General features: G+C 56.1%; 2 protein-coding genes across 2 annotated transcripts in view; both read right to left on the reverse strand.

Moving 5' to 3' along the window:
- Window positions 1-3989, reverse strand: part of LOC133341200 (CDK5 regulatory subunit-associated protein 2-like) — a 32415-nt gene extending 28426 nt beyond the window's left edge. Inside the window, exon 1 of the mRNA XM_061549654.1 lies at window positions 3684-3989. Within this exon, the coding sequence (XP_061405638.1) occupies window positions 3684-3730 (47 nt within the window). The 5' untranslated portion in view covers window positions 3731-3989. The remainder of the gene's footprint in view (window positions 1-3683) is intronic.
- Window positions 3990-5850: 1861 nt separating this feature from the next.
- LOC133341509 (paired mesoderm homeobox protein 2-like) overlaps window positions 5851-17912 on the reverse strand; it is a 38851-nt gene continuing 26789 nt past the window's right edge. Inside the window, exons 2-4 of the mRNA XM_061550213.1 lie at window positions 12443-12621; window positions 8701-8888; window positions 5851-8355 (exon numbers count right to left, since the gene is read on the reverse strand). Coding sequence (XP_061406197.1) covers window positions 8217-8355; window positions 8701-8888; window positions 12443-12621 — 506 coding nt within the window. The 3' untranslated portion in view covers window positions 5851-8216. The remainder of the gene's footprint in view (window positions 8356-8700; window positions 8889-12442; window positions 12622-17912) is intronic.

Genomic DNA, 17912 nt, shown 5'->3' on the forward strand with positions numbered 1-17912 from the left:
ACACACCACCTGAGCGTGAATAACACTGCCACAACACACCACCAACTGTGTGTATTGCACTCAAACCACAACACCCACTTCTCGAGCCGCAACACACCACTTGTGTGCGAATAACTTCAGCCACAACACACCACCACCTGTCTGTGCCACATCGCAACCATCGCAAGTTACCAGTTTCAGGCTGAGCGGACATAGAGGAGGTCTTCTCCAGCTACAAGAGTGCCTGGGAAGGGGACCCAGGAGTGGCGGCTCGCGTCCCGTTAGGCGGTGTGTGCGCACACACACACGCACGCGCGCGCACGCACGCGCGCACATTCCTGGCAGAACACAACACTGAGCACATCGCCTCTCGCTCGCTCAGCGCATCGTGACGTCACCGTGGATCCAACGTCTCACCACGACACCACGCCGCTAGCCGTGTCAGTCAGAGCCGATCCACCACACAGCTGCCTATCCCCCCGAGTCCTTACCCCCAACTGGCACCAGGTCCCCTGCCTCTGTGGGTCCCCTGCCTCTGTGGGTCCCTGCCTGGGTCCCCTGCCTCTGTGGGTCCCCTGCCTCTGTGGGTCCCCTGCCTCTGTGGGTCCCCTGCCTCTGTGGGTCCCCTGCCTCTGTGGGTCCCCTGCCTCTGTGGGTCCCCTGCCTCTGTGGGTCCCCTGCCTCTGTGGGTCCCCTGCCTCTGTGGGTCCCCTGCCTCTGTGGGTCCCCTGCCTCTGTGGGTCCACCTGTATTACGGGGTCTCGTGACCTCACCATTCCCCCGTCCTCCTGCTTTGGTGGGTACACTGCCTCCATCGCTCTGTGTATTTGAAACATGTCCCAGTCTGTTGACATTCTAAGTGCTGTAATCACCCGAAATCCACTTTGGAGCTGTTGCTTACATTTTTCACCCAACTTCATGGGTTATGTTGATTCATGTTTGTGCAGTGCTTTTTGCCCCGATTTGTATTTGTTTCGTTGTTATAGTTAATTCCTGTTATTTCTGCTGTCATTTCATTGTCTCAGGTCACTCTTGCAAATGAGAGACCTGGCCTCCTCCAGAATTCCCCGTCCTTTCCCCTGCCTCACGTCCCCCCCCCCCCCCCCCCATCTTCATAGATCCCCTGGGCCTCACAGTTCCCGTGTCTTCACCGAGACCCCCGAGTTCCCCTGGCCCCTGCCAAGTCTGCGCTTGCGTGGAGCTCTCGTGGATCCCAGGTCTTCCTAGATCCCCTGTCTTGTGATGCCTTGCTTCCATGGGAGAGGCAACTCGAGTCGACTCAACACGACTCAAGTTGGCATGAGTTGAGTTGATTTCTTCACACAACTCAGGTTGAAGAACAAATCAAGTTGCTTATAAAAAAAGCGGTGTCTTCATAATTTGCCGAGTAACCCGAGCCATGGCGTGAGGTGGGAAGGGCTGGCCCAGAAACACTTCCTAGTAAGACTTTCCAGGAAATACCTGTGAATAAAAGGTCCAGGATTGCGTTGCCGACAATGTTTAATTAAACATAAATGGAAAAGTTCCCTCTCTCTCCAACTGACTGAACTTGACACATTTGTTGACGTATTTCCGCTCAGCCCAAGTTCTGACGTGGGCCCCAAAATCCGCCCACAGAATTTAGACACTGTTCCGAAATTGAGCCGAGTGGAAACACAGCACTGATGGGGGGGGGGGGGGATTCACACTGCTGGGCATTCCTGTCCTCAAGGCAAATTAATATTTTCATCATCATCCATGAATAATCCACTGCTGGATGACAGTGTCCCTAAGCTACCACCCCGTTTAATGATCCTGCAATGTAATAATCCACCCAGCACCTGCACAGGAGCCAATTCCATCGCTCCATCTTCCCTAGTCCACGTCCTCTCGGACGCGTTTCATTTCTTGGCTGCCGCTCCATTATTATTCTTGCCCGTCCGCCATCGTCCCTTCTAGCCATGACGAGTCCTACCCCCCCCCCCCCCCCAAAGCCTTTTCCTCACAGTTTGAATGATGCCATTAACCGTATGTTAATGACATCATCCGTGGAAACGTGGTTTCCATGTTAATAACATCGTTCAAACTGTTTGCAAGCGTAAGAGGGTGTGAGCAGAACACGTTGCTAGGAGTGGGCCGCCAAGGGATGGAATTCGACAATTATTCTCCGTCTCGTTTTGTGCAGCTCCGTCTGCTCCAGGCCTGCCAACACTGCTGCACGTGGCGCACCTGCTCACGACCCCATCCTCAACAGACCCCTTTTTCTGGGGGCCGAAGAGAACTTTGAAATTCCTTTGGCGGGCAACACTAACAACAGCAACCGCCATTAACCGCGAAGGAGCGGTGACGTCACCACAGCGCTTGTGCCAGGCTAGGTGCACTTTCAGGACATGGTGCTTAGTGTGGAAAGCTCGCTCGCTGGCACAAGGTCACGGGAGACCCCAGGCAGTTGCACCACCTGTCCTCCCTTACTCCGGCAGGCAACAACCACACATTCACCCACACTTTAGCGATTTAAAATAGCAAAGCAAAAACAATTGCGGCTCCCTCCAACTGCACTCATGCAATGCTTGCGCCTGCTTTCCTCCAACACGTTGTTGAAAATTCTTAATTGGTTTCTTTTGCATGAGATCGTGTTGGAATAATCCCAATTCGTTAAACATAACCCTCCACCCAGCGATAGAGCCAATCAAATCAAGGTGTCACGTGGGCACATTTGTTAAGTCATCTGGTTAATTAGCAACAGCGGAGGGTAATGCCGAAAGGCAACCTAAATATTGGACAATTTATATACTGTACAATTTAAATGTGGCTGATGCCGGGTCGCAGCCCTTTATTAAAGACACACAGCTAAAATGTTTTCAGGGATGAATACACATTATCCTCAGGCGGTGTCAAAGAGTTAGGCCTCGTGTGTTGGTGGGTCGTGATAAGTGTGGTCGTGTGTTGTTGCTTGTGGCCCGCGGGCCGTAGGCTCTGCAGCCCTGCTGCTCCTTGTGTAGGTACAACAGATTATTGAACTTCTATCGCATCGTACGGAGCCAACCGCGCTAATCGGAGGGGCTCTCGACATGCACACACGGCAGCGAGAACGTCCCTGGTCGAAACACCACCGTACGCGGTTCATCTGAACCGATGCAATTCGCAAGGCACACATTAGCAAGGAGACATTGACTGGTGCATGCCCCGACATGCAGTGTTGTGCATCAAGTGAAGATGCAACCTCCGGACACGTTACTGTCTTTTTATTTTTGGGTCAATAAAATGTGTCGTAAACCCTCCTCCACCCGACACAGCCAACTTACAAAGTATACGCAAGGCCCAAGGCTCCCAGCAGCCCGTCCCTGCACAATTGTCAAATGTGTGTGGATCGCTCTGCAACATCAACATTGGGGCGTGTGTACGTCACGTGACAACTTGTGTCGGGTGGAGGAGGGTTTACGACACGCATTTATTTTCGCGATAGGACCCAACACTCAATTACGAATCATAACACTGGTCGCCCAAGCGTGCACGTGTTACACGGAGCACGAACCGACTGGGGTTCACACAATTACACACCGATGGGCAACACACGGAGCCGCACGGCACGACGTGGGGCCGCGTGGAGTCGCAACAAGGGGGCTCACGAAGCCACACGGAGCCCTTGTAGAGCCACGTGAAAGTACACAAAGACATAAGACAACAGAGACCCATCCACGACACGGAGCCACGCGGAGCCGCACCTCAGGTCCCCGGGCAGGCTGGGGTCGTCTCCCACAACCGAGTCCATGGCTCCGCGTATCCTGCACCTCCGTCTTCCTCCCTCCCATCAAACTCCAGAGACGGTGATGAATGTTTCTTTTTATAGATGACGAGAGGCGCAGAGCGATTCCGGCTCGGAGTTGAGTGAGAGGCGAGAAGTTTTGTTTACGGCGAGTGGCGGCTGCGCTGAGGCAGCTGCGCGGGAGACGGAATCGGGCCCCGTTCAAACGGCGCCATTTGCGCGAGCAGCACGACGGGAGCGAGACCACGCCCCCTTCGCGTCTGGCCACGCCCCCACCATAGCTGGCCACGCCCCCTTTCCGGTTGGCCACACCCCACCCCCTGCAACTGTCCGCGGCCGTTGCTTGCAGTCCTTTCACCACGCACTGGCCACGCCCCCTAAAGTAGACCACACCCCTTTGACAGTTGGCCACGCCCCTCAGCGGCATGTGGCTGTTGTGTTGCCTTTTCTCGATTTGAAGCTTTCGTGACTGCAAGGATTCATACTCTCAGTTCTTTCGGTAAAGTCACGTAGGTAAAAAAATAAAATTAAAATTAATATTTTATTTTTATTAATTTGAATTTCATTTTTTTACCTACGTGACTTTACCGAAAGAACTGAGAGTATGTTGTGTTGTCGTTTGTGTTGAGTTGTTGTTTGTGGTTGTTGAGTTGTTTGTGCTTGCACATCATTGCCAACGCAGGCTCGCCAGACGAGGCGTTTACCGGACTCGCCCTGACCCCGCCCTCCTCGCCCTGACCCCGCCCTCCTCGCCCTGACCCCGCCCATCCACGACGTCCGTCATGGACACGCCCCCTCACTCCCTCCTCGGCAGCGAATCAGGAAGTCGCGCCCAGCCAGGCCACGCCCCCATGGCTGGCCACGCCTCTAACGAGACGAGAGGAGCGAATCTCGATTTGAAGTTTTCGTGACTGCAGGGATCACGTGACTTTACCGAAAGAACCAAAGAGTAAGAGGAGCGAAGTAACAGTTCTTCAACTTCGTTGTCTGCGTCGGGTGGAGGAGGGTGCACGACTCACATTTTACTTAACGTGACCTGACCCAATTATAAAGATCACCGCGTTGGCTGTTTAGAGAAGTGAGTGGCTTTGGGCCGGACACGTGACGGCTCAGCGGGGACGGTGGCCGCTAACGACAGAGTGGCAGCCAAAGCGGAGAGACACGGAGGTCACGCTCGAGGGGGCGCTCACGGCGGAGACGGAGCCATGGAATCAGCTCGCGGGCAGCAGCGAGACGCGTGGCAACATCGCGAGACTGCGAGAGGTGTCGACGGCTTGGGGTGGCCTTCACCCAGCAGTGGATAGACCATCGCCGATGATGATTGGTGATGTGGAGGACACGAAACGGAGTTCTTGACGTGGTTCGCTCCTCCCGGCGTGGTCACCCGGGGCAGTGGCGCCCTCTGGCGGCCGCCGAGTGAACAGCAACGGGGCTCGAACCGGGACGCATTCACCTCCGAGGTCTCTCTTGAGCCGGCCGACAGGACACGGAATCCCGCCCCCCCACATTACACGCTTCTCACTCGTATCGTGTGCGGTCTGGTGTCCTCTGCAGCAACAACCTACCTGCTGTACTGCTATCGCAGGTGGTCGCAGTTATCACGTGTGCGAGCGTTAATGCGGTCAGTCGCGGTACGGGGGTCACTTAGCAACGAGATCATCATCATCATCAGTGACACACGCAGCAGTCGGCGATATCATACGCAGCAGCAGCGTTATCATAATCACATACATCACAAGCATCATCATAAGCAGCAGCAGCAGCAGCGAAATGATAATAATCACAGGCATCAGCAGTAGCATCAGCATTCATTGCGGGAAAATGAGCAGCCCTGTTTCGCACAAATGTCAACATTGGGTCATCCTTTAGATGTCCTGGCCCCCGCCATATGAATGTGGAATCGCAGCCAATCGCATTTCCAGTCGTTTCCCTGGTAGGTTGACCCTACCGGAGGTTGATGAGTCATTTGCAGAGAGAGCGTGGCTCGGGGAAGAGGCGGGGATATCCATGAAGGGAAGAACTGTGAAGACTCAGGAAGGACCGTGAAGAGCCATGAAGGGTAACGAAGGGTTGGGAAGGGCAGGGAAGGAACAGGGAAATTCGGGAAGATCCGGGAATGCGGTCCGTAAGGCGTAATGTAGGGACTTTATTGGCTTCACCTCACGTGTACAGCGCCGTTACACCGCGGACGGAGAGAACGGGCTGTAACCCATCGAGATCATCATCATCACGGGCACCGTCATCACCCCGCTTATTGCCATCATCATTATGAAACATCACATACATCACATACATCACCTTCACAGATATCGTCACGAACATCATCAGCATACATCCTCATCAGATACATCAGCAGCATCATCACAGTTATCATCATCATCACATGCGTCACCATTATTATAAGACATCATCATCATCATTACTACCGCATTATCACATACATTAGCATAATTAACAATGACATCACATACATCATCATTATCACCGATATCATCATTACACACACCATGACAGGTATCATCAGGGTCATCATCACAAGCACCATTATCATCTTCACTATCATCATCACAAGCACCATGATCATCTTCACTATCATCATCACAAGTACCATGATCATCTTCACTATCATCATCACAAGCACCATGGTCATCTTCACTGTCATCATCACAAGTACCATCATCATCTTCACTATCATCATCACAAGCACCATGATCATCTTCACTATCATCATCACAAGTACCATGATCATCTTCACTATCATCATCACAAGTACCATGATCATCTTCACTATCATCATCACAAGTACCATGATCATCTTCACTATCATCATCACAAGTACCATGATCATCTTCACTATCATCATCACAAGTGAGGGTCAGCTTTGAGTTTCTTATTAAAGGTCAAGTCATACAAAAATATTCATCATAAACAACAATAAACAACAGCATCAAGAGTTAAATCAATAGTACGGAGTAAACATCTGTACATGGTCCTCTTCTCGGTGGAGCTCGCCTGGACTTTGTTGAAACCTCAGAGAGGGGGCGTCTTAGGGACTCTTGGGGGGGGGGGGGGGCGCAGAGATTTCTCGGGGTCCCTCTGCGTGTCCGGGAGGGGGGTGGGCGGCTCCTTCCCTCTGCAGGCGAGACAGAGGCGCCCCCATCAGCGCACTCAACTCATCTCCTCTCGACTTGGTGTGGCACCGGACGGAAGGGATCGCATTCCCGTCAGGTTGTGCGTTGGGTTTGCCATGAGGGCTTCTATGTCGTTGTCATCATCGGCCATGTTGTGTCCTCTGCCGGATGAAGGCCTGCTCAAGCCATCACCGCCTCTCACCATCCTCACGATGCAGCAATCCATTGAGCACCTCACCACGGACTGATTTCGTCGCTCCGTTTCCTCGGTGAACGTCCCCTCGAACGCATTCCATTCCTTGGCCGGATTACTAAAGTGTGCGTGGTTGGGCAACGACAATCGATAATGTGAGGGATGGGACACTCTTTCCCCCAGTCACAGACTCACACAGAGACACATGGACTCACATGGAGACCCGCAGACTCACACAGAGACTCCTTAATTCTCTAACGAATCTCCTCTGGCCGTCCACTCCACCCCATGGGTGGATGCATGACTGGTGGGATAGGAGGTTGGCTGGCTGGATGGCTGACTGCATGGGGAGTTTCCTGGTTGCTTGGTAGCTTAGTGGGCACCTGTTGCCTGGTTGCCTGGTTGCTTGGCTGCCTGTCTGTCCGGTTGTCCTCCGAGTTGACCCCTGGTAGCTCGGTTGCCCGGTTTCCTAGTTGCCGGTTGCTTGCTTGTCTGGTGTTGTCGTCAGCTGATGGTAGACACCTGCTCGTTTAGCTCCCCAGTTGTCCACCTGTCTCCCTGGTTGTCCCCTGGTCACCCAGTGTCTCTGACACTTGATTGGACACGTGGTCACCCAGTGTCTCTGACACTTGATTGGACACGTGGTCACCCAGTGTCTCTGACACTTGATTGGACACGTGGTCACCCAGTGTCTCTGACAATTGATTGGACACGTGGTCACCCAGTGTCTCTGACACTTGATTGGACACGTGGTCACCCAGTGTCTCTGACACTTGATTGGACACGTGGTCACCCAGTGTCTCTGACACTTGATTGGACACGTGGTCACCCAGTGTCTCTGATACTTGATTGGACACGTGGTCACCCAGTGTCTCTGACACTTGATTGGACACGTGGTCACCCAGTGTCTCTGACACTTGATTGAACACGTGGTCACCCAGTGTCTCTGACACTTGATTGGACACGTGATCACCCAGTTGTCCACCTGTCCATCCGTAATGTTCTTGGTTGCCTGGTTGGTGTGGCTGTCAAAGTAATTGTCCACCTGCTTGTTTGGCTGCCTGTCTCTGTCTGTGTCTGTCTTCTCAATTGTCCATGTGCCCTCCCGGTTGTCCATCTGTCTGTCCCCCAGTTTCCCCAGCAGCCCGGTCGTCCGCCCGGCGCGCTGTCAGTTGACGGTGGACACCTGGTTGCGCTGCAGGCTGTACTCCTTGGCCTTGAGGCGCAGGCTCGCGATGCTGCTCGCCATGTGCACCCCAGGGCCCGGGCCGCTGACCGCGCCGCCAGAGCTGTACGCGGACATGGCCCTGAGACGCGGAGACACGCGGTGAGACGACCGCGCGGGGACACGGGGACACGCGGGGACACGCAGGGACATGGGAATGAGGTATGCAGGGAAGGGAGGCGTACAGTAATAGGGTGGAGGGAGCGATGGATGGAGAGAAGGGAAGGATGGATATAGGGTTGCAGTGGAGATGGATGTAGGGAGGGAGTTGGGGAGTGAGTGGGTCAGTGAGGGAGGTGGTAGATGAATGGGGGAGGGATGAATGTAGGGAATGAGTGAGTTGGTGAGTGAGCAATGGAGGTGGTGGGGATAGGGTAAGAATGGGATCTCTCACCCCCCACCCCACTCCCCCTCCCCCCCGCGATACCCGTAGGATGCGGCCGAGGCGGGAGGCCAGGAGAGGAAGTCGGGCGCCGCGAGGGGCGCAGGCCGGGCGGCCATCGGCTGCTCGACGGCGGCCTCGCCGCTCGCGGCAAACACGCGGCCTGCGCTGCGCGTGGCCAGCAGCGCGCGCTCGTTCCGCCGGAACTTGGCGCGGCGGTTCTGGAACCACACCTGGGGAATACACACACACACACACCTGAGCCACGTAGAGACACACACACACGTGGAGACACACACACGCGTGGAGACACACACACGCGTGGAGACACACACGCGTGGAGACACACACACGCGTGGAGACACACACACGCGTGGAGACACACACACGCGTGGAGACACACACACGCGTGGAGACACACACACGCGTGGAGACACACACACGCGGAGACACACACACACGCGGAGACACACACACACGCGGAGACACACACACACGCGGAGACACACACACACGCGGAGACACACACACACGCGGAGACACACACACGCGGAGACACACACACACGCGGAGACACACACACACGCGGAGACACACACACACGCGGAGACACACACACACGTGGAGACACACACACACGTGGAGACACACACACGCGTGGAGACACACACACGCGTGGAGACACACACACGCGTGGAGACACACACACGCGTGGAGACACACACACGCGTGGAGACACACACACGCGTGGAGACACACACACGCGTGGAGACACACACACGCGCGGAGACACACACACGCGCGGAGACACACACACGCGCGGAGACACACACACACGCGGAGACACACACACACGCGGAGACACACACACGCGGAGACACACACACGCGGAGACACACACACGCGGAGACACACACACACGTGGAGACACACACACGTGGAGACACACACACGTGGAGACACACACACGCGGAGACACACACACACGCGGAGACACACACACACGCGGAGACACACACACACGCGGAGACACACACACACGCGGAGACACACACACACGCGGAGACCACCACACACACGCGGAGACACACACACGCGCGGAGACACACACACGCGCGGAGACACACACACGCGCGGAGACACACACACGCGCGGAGACACACACACGCGCGGAGACACACACACGCGCGGAGACACACACACACGCGGACACACACACACACGTGGAGACACACACACACGTGGAGACACACACACGTGGAGATACACACACGTGGAGACACACACACACGTGGAGACACACACACACGCGGAGACACACACACACGCGGAGACACACACACGTGGAGACACACACACACGTGGAGACACACACACACGTGGACACACACACACACGTGGAGACACACACACACGTGGAGACACACAACACACGTGGAGACACCCACACAACACGTGGAGACACACACCACCACGTGGAGACACACAGACACACGTGGAGGACACACACACACGTGGAGACACACACACACGTGGAGACACACAGACACACGTGGAGACACACACGTGGAGACACACACACGTGGAGACACACACACACGTGGAGACACACACACACGTGGAGACACACCACGTGGAGACACACACACGTGGAGATACACACACACGTGGAGACACACACACGTGGAGACACACACACGTGGAGACACACACACGTGGAGATACACACACACGTGGAGACACACACACGTGGAGACACACACGTGGAGACACACAGACACACGTGGAGACACACACGTGGAGACACACACACGTGGAGACACACACACGTGGAGACACACACACGTGGAGACACACACACACGTGGAGACACACCACACGTGGACACACACACGTGGAGACACACACACACGTGGAGACACACACACACGTGGAGACACACACACACGTGGAGACACATACACGTGGAGACACACACACACGTGGAGACACACACACGTGGAGACACACACACGTGGAGACACACACACACACACGTGGAGACACACACACACGTGGAGACACACACACACACGTGGAGACACACACACGTGGAGACACACACACGTGGAGACACCACACACGTGGAGACACACACACGTGGAGATACACCCACACGTGGAGATACACACACACGTGGAGGACACACACACGTGGAGACACACACACGTGGAGACACACAACGTGGAGACACACACACGTGGAGACACACACACACGTGGAGACACACACACACGTGGAGACACACACACACGCGGAGATACACACACACGCTGGAGACACACACACGTGGAGACACACACACGCGGAGACACACACACGTCGGAGACACACACACACGTGGAGACACACACACACGTGGAGACACACACACACGTGGAGACACACACACGTGGAGACACACACACACGTGGAGACACACACACACGTGGAGACACACACACGTGGAGACACACACACGTGGAGACACACACACACGTGGAGACACACACACGTGGAGACACACACACACGGAGACACACACACACGCGGAGACACACACACACGCGGAGACACACACACACGTGGAGACACACACACGTGGAGACACACACACACGCGGAGACACACACACGTGGAGACACACACACACGTGGAGACACACACACGTGGAGACACACACACACGTGGAGACACACACACACGCGGAGACACACACACACGCGGAGACACACACACACGCGGAGACACACACACACGCGGAGACACACACACACGCGGAGACACACACACACGTGGAGACACACACACACGTGGAGACACACACACACGTGGAGACACACACACACGTGGAGATACACACACACGCGGACACACACACACGTGGAGACACACACACGTGGAAACACACACACGCGGAGACACACACACGTGGAGACACACACACACGTGGAGACACACACACGTGGAACACACACACGCGGAGATACACACACACGCGGACACACACACACGTGGAGACACACACACGTGGAAACACACACACGTGGAGACACACACACGTGGAGACACACACACGCGGAGACACACACACGCAGAGATACACACACACGTGGAGACACACACACGTGCGCCACATGGAGACAACAGCCGCCATTCGCCACTAAGGGGCCGTCCATAAATGACGTCACGCGATTTTATACGATTTTTGACCCCCCCCCCTCGTCACACGGCGTAACAAAAAGTCAGACCCCCCCTCAAATATTACGTCACAAAGCTCTGCCCCTCCCCCAAAAAAAACATGCTTCAAATCGCTATAAACTATTGTCATTGTAGTGCGTTTTTAATGTGCCGCTGCACTCTGATGTTGTAGGAGAAAACATTTATCAAAAAGTCAATTTAATTAAGTAGAACGTGTTGTCTATATTTATTTAAAGTTGCACATTTTGATGTGACGTCACATTTCTCAAACCCCCTCCCCTCGTCACACATCGTCACAAATGTCTGACCCCCCCCCCCCCCTAGGTGCGTGACGTCCTTTATGGATGGCCCCTAAGTGGCAGTGATGTCACCACGGCGCCTGTGCCAGGCCAGGTGCACTTTGAGGCCACGTGAAGAATCGAAGGCTCGCTGCTGACAGGTCACGGGACGGACCCAGGTGCCATGGTTTGACTGACCGTGATGACTGGCAGATGTATCACCTATGCTCCTTCCTACCCCCCCTGCCCCCTTTCTCGTCACCCCCCCCTCCCTCTACCCCCCCCCCAACCTGCACGCGCGCCTCGCTGAGGTTGACGCGCCGCGCCAGCTCCTCGCGCACGAATGCGTCCGGGTAGTGCGTGCGCTCGAACACGCGCTCCAGCGCCGCGAGCTGCGCGCTGTTGAACGTCGTGCGGTTCCGCCGCTGCTTGCGTCGCCTCTTGGCCTGCTCCGAGCCCAGGGCCTCACCTGGAGGCCAGGGCAGAGGGAGGTGGGGAGGGGGGTACAGAGAGAGAGGTGGGGGGGAGTGCAGAGAGAGAGAGGTGGGGGGTGCAGAGAGATGGTGGTATAAAAAGAGGGCAGAGAGAAGGGACGTTTCGCGTGTTAACATCCATGCGAATGCTGACCAGAAGCAACACAAGAGCATCGTTTAGCCGTATAAGGTAGACATCTTGAACAGAGAAGGGGGAGGGGATAGTGGGAGTTGAGGTCCGGCATCAGTGAAGCCACGACACTCAGCTCTGATTCACTGGCTCAACATCACTCAGCACTCACTCCACGCCCACTCAAGAACAACACGGTACCACTCGGAAGTACGTAGAGACGCATCAGCAACCCACTTCACTGATTTACTTCGATTCATAAGTTTGCTCATTTATCCACGACACGCCCACTGAGTCAAGGGACTATCGTTTTTCAGGAGGCTCCTGCTGCTACGTAGTTTTTGTTTATTCGATTTCAGCCAATTCATGGCGAGTCGTGTTTATTATTATTATTATTCACGTGGGGAGGAAACCGGAGCACCCGCAGATAACCGCATGCCTTGAGCGAGGGGGAAACACTGTATCCCCGTACAGATGAAATAAACACATGTCGATGATCCCACTTGCTGTACCGCCTTGTCCTGGCGAGCGAGGCTACGGCTCCTCCTCTACGCCCACCCACGTGAAGGGGGTGTCACACCCCGTCTGTGTGTGATCCACCAACCCTCCAGCACGCTGGGTTACACAGACCACGTGCAGCAGCGTGGGCCACCACCACCTCCCGGCTAGCCACCTCCCGAGCCCCGCAGAGCCCCTAGGGAACAAAGATCTCTGCGTAAGACGCCGACCCCTCGCCTGGCGATACATCAGCCGCCACCTATCCACTGCTGGGTGAAGACCTCCCCGAGCAGTCTGTGTCGCCGTCACGCGATGCCACCGTCCAGCAGGCTTCTCGCACAGCGCTCCATCTCCACGCTGCCTTCACCCCCTGTTCCGTTATCATTGTTTGAATGCGAGTCGAAGAAGTAAAGTCAGAGTGACTTCCTACTCGCACGGTGCTCATCTCGCGCTGACAGCCCTGCAGAGCAAGTGGTGGACATTCCACATTCATATGGCGGGGGGTGATGGAGTCTCTCCAAAGGACCACCACTTGATGTTTCCCACAAAATGGTATGTATTTTACCGACCCCCGGAAGGAAAGACTGGGTGATGGTGGGCTGAGTCAACCCATGCCTCCACCAGGAATTTAACTCCCAAACATTTTCTGATCGAGGGCGCCGAGTGGCCCTCGACACAGCGGCCACTGCCGTCGACGCGCCACCTGCCACGCTACACGAAGCTCAGGCGCGCTCATAGCTAACACGACAACAGCGACAATGGTCACAATAGCCGATGTTAGAGCTGCTGTGTGATCATCAAGGTTACAGCTATTACAATACTGGCACGTGGCCGCGTGGACACGTGATGGATGGAGTGAGCGGCGAGCAGCGGCACGTGTTTGGACGGGGGGGGCAGGGCGGGAGGGGGGAGGGGGCTGGGGGGCAGAGGCGGGAGGCGGGGGGAGCAAGGGAGACTAAACTAGATACGAGGTACTGTATACGATTCATCATCATGGGCCATGGTTTATCCACTGCTGGACGAAGACCTTCCCCCGCCGCCGCGATCCGCAACTGGAAGTTAATTTACCATAAGCAGGAACACATCCACGAGGAGTGACAGCCCAGATTTTTCTACCGCCACGAGTTTACGTACGGTCACTGCCGAGAGCGTAACGAGTCTATGGATATTCTCGCTGTGCAAGCCCATGGGTATCTGTGTGATTCCGTGGGTCTCCTTGTGAGTCTATGTGTCTCTATGTGAGTCGGTGGGTCTCTATGTGTCTCTATGTGTCTCTATGCGAATCGGTGAGTCTATGCGAATCGGTGAGTCTCTATGCGAGTCGGTGGTGACCGGGCTGAAGACCATCAAGCCGCTACACATGGTATGTATGTTGAACTTCCTTCGCACCGTGTGTCGCCAACCGTGCCGATGGGAGGCGAGGGTACTCGCTGTGCTTGGGACTGCGATCTGGATGCGATCCGAGGTTCCCAGCGGAGCCGGCTCCGCGGCTCTGCCCTCGGAGCTCTTTCCTCGCCCTGGAACCCGCTCCACCCCGCGATGTTATCACTCCGTGCCTGTCACCATTCTCCGCTCTTCCGAGTCGTGTCGTGGCTAGCGCACTGTGGGGAGTGGTGGCACAGTGGTCGAATGTTTGAGCCGTTACCGAGCCTCCTCTAGGTCGATTCAGCCTTAAATGAGGATTTGGTGGGTTATGCAATCATCGGCGCTGGGAAGACAAAGGCGGCCGGGCATGGTTCTGGCCAGGGGAGCCTCGCTGAGTCTCGGGACTCTCTCTCGGGAGGGTCCTGCCCGGGTTTCGCAGCCGGGGGCGACGTCGCTGCTTCTGCTGTAGCAGCAGCAGCAGCAGCTGAGCCGCGTTCACTCTGCAACGGGGCCTTCTTCTAAGCACTCCGAGCCCAAGGCTCTGTCCCTGCAGGAGTCATCGGACTTGTGCCACCGCGCAGCTCCCAGGCGTTGAAGGTCGTTGCGTCGCTAATGAACAAGACGACAGAGTCGTGAGCGATGCACTCGCCTCTTCAAAGTGGCCTTCGCCCCCGCATCGTCCTGCCGTTGAGCCCGCAGGTTCGGTTTGCTGCCTGCTTCCCTTACACGGTGGCGCAGTGGGATCTCCAGATTAAACGCGCCTTACAAATGTATACAATTATATATTATTCTTCAAATCCTGATGATACATCATTATTAGTATTAGGACGGTGGAGCGGTGGTGCACAGGCGGTGTCTGTAGTCGTGTCGCCGCTGGGTGGGCTCGCTGTGCGCGCTCCACCGCCGTGAGGCCACGTCACGACGCGTCGGCCCCAGCGCTGGGCTGTCTCAAGTCGTGGAGGAGGCGAGGGAGGGATGAGAAGGTCGGGAGAGGAGGTGAGAGGGAGGGGAGGTGAGAGGGCGTGCGTAAGGGAGTGAGTGGGATTGTGAGTTTGTGAGTGGGTTAGTGAGTGGGAGAGTGAGTTTGTGAGTGGGTTGGTGAGTGAGAGAGGGAGTTTGTGAGTGGGTTGGTGAGTGGGAGAGGGAGTTTGTGAGTGGGTTGGTGAGTGGGAGAGGGAGTTTGTGAGTGGGTTGGTGAGTGGGAGAGTGAGTTTGTGAGTGGGTTGGTGAGTGGGAGAGTGAGTTTTGAGTGGGTTGGTGAGTGGGAGAGTGAGTTTGTGAGTGGGTTGGTGAGTGGGAGAGTGAGTTTGTGAGTGGGTTGGTGAGTGGGAGAGTGAGTTTGTGAGTGGGTTGGTGAGTGGGAGAGTGAGTTTGTGAGTGGGTTGGTGAGTGGGAGAGTGAGTTTGTGAGTGGGTTGGTGAGTGAGTGAGGAGGAGGAGGGGAGTGAGTGAGGAGGAGGGGAGTGAGTGAGTGAGGAGGGGAGTAAGGAAGTGAGTGAGTAGGGGAGTGAGTGAGTGAGTGAGGAGGGGAGTGAGTGAGTGAGTGACGAGGGGAGTGAGTGAGTGAGTGACGAGGGGAGTGAGTGAGGAGGAGAGGAGTGAGTGAGGAGGGGAGTGAGTGAGGAGGAGGCGAGTGAGTAGAGGGGTGAGTGAGTGAGTGAGGAGGAGGGAAGTCAGTGAGTGAGGAGGAGGGGAGTGAGTGAGTGAGGAGGAGGGGAGTGAGTGAGTGAGGAGGGGAGTAAGGAAGTGAGTGAGGAGGGGAGTGAGTGAGTGAGTAGAGGGGAGTGAGTGAGGAGGAGGGGAGTGAGTGAGTGAGTAGAGGGGTGAATGAGCGAGTGAGGAGGGGAGTGAGTGAGTGAGGAGGGGAGTAAGGAAGTGAGTGAGGAGGGGAGTAAGTGAGGAGGAGGGGAGTGAGTGAGTGAGTAGAGGGGTGAATGAGCGAGTGAGGAGGGGAGTAAGGAAGTGAGTGAGGAGGGGAGTGAGTGAGTGAGTAGAGGGGAGTGAGTGAGGAGGAGGGGAGTGAGTGAGTGAGTAGAGGGGTGAGTGAGCGAGTGAGGAGGGGAGTAAGTGAGTGAGTAGAGGGGTGAGTGAGCGAGTGAGCAGGGGAGTGAGCGAGTGAGCAGAGGGGAGTGAGTGAGGAGGGGAGTGAGCGAGTGAGCAGAGGGGTGAGTGAGCGAGTGAGGAGGGGAGTGAGCGAGTGAGTAGAGGAGAGTGAGTGAGGAGGAGGGGAGTGAGTGAGTGAGTAGAGGGGTGAGTGAGCGAGTGAGGAGGGGAGTGAGTGAGTGAGTAGAGGGGTGAGTGAGTGAGAAGGGGAGTGAGTGAGTAGAGGGGTGAGTGAGCGAGTGAGGAGGGGAGTGAGTGAGCGAATGAGGAGGGGAGTGAGTGAGTGAGTAGAGGGGTGAGTGAGTGAGGAGGGGAGTGAGTGAGTAGAGGGGTGAGTGAGCGAGTGAGGAGGGGAGTGAGGAGGAGGGGAGTGAGGAGGAGGGGGGGGGCTTGCGTGAGAAGTGTTGCCGCCTCGGCTGGTCCCGGGGTGACTTCCCGGCGCCTTCCCACATCTGGTACCCGCTAGCCTGTCTGCCCGCCAGCCCCGCCCCTCCCCCGCTCCCAGCGCCAGCCCCGCCCCTCCCCCGCGCTCACACTCGGCCCCGCCCCTACCCCCACGCCTGGGGAGGCGATTCTCTGACCCAAGGGGAGGGGTCGTGGTTGATGGGGGGGAGGGAGGGGGGATGCCCCCCACCCAAACCTACGTCACAGTGACCACCAGCACGCGCGTGTCGCTGTGGACGTCGACGCGCTGGGTGTGGGGTGAAGTGCGGCTGCTCCCAGACGCCTGGCTGGCGTGGAAGAGTAGACCAAGTGCACTCGCGAGGCTGCGCCTTTAACTTACAACTTTACGCGCAGACACCCGCAAATAAAGACAAAGATGCCCCGTGTGGCCTTGAACAGACTGTTGGGGCAAGTGCTGTTAGCCAGAACCTATGAAGGCCGGCACGGCACACCAGGGCGTGGTGTGGCCGTGCTCGGACGCCTTTGTCTTCCCAATGCTGATGTTTACACAAGACATCGGTGTCGTAGAGCAGCGCGCTGACCACTGCCCCGCGACTTCCCACAAACGAACACAAAGACACACAAAGACACACAAAGACACACAACGACACACAAAGACAGACACACAACGACACACAAAGACAGACACACAACGACGACACACAAAGACACACAACGACACACAAAGACAGACACACAACGACACACAAAGACAGACACACAACGACACACAAAGACATACACACAA

This window comes from Lethenteron reissneri, chromosome 11 (assembly GCF_015708825.2).
Source record: "Lethenteron reissneri isolate LAM-NWPU_2019-01 chromosome 11, ASM1570882v1, whole genome shotgun sequence".
Classification (NCBI taxonomy): domain Eukaryota; kingdom Metazoa; phylum Chordata; class Hyperoartia; order Petromyzontiformes; family Petromyzontidae; genus Lethenteron; species Lethenteron reissneri.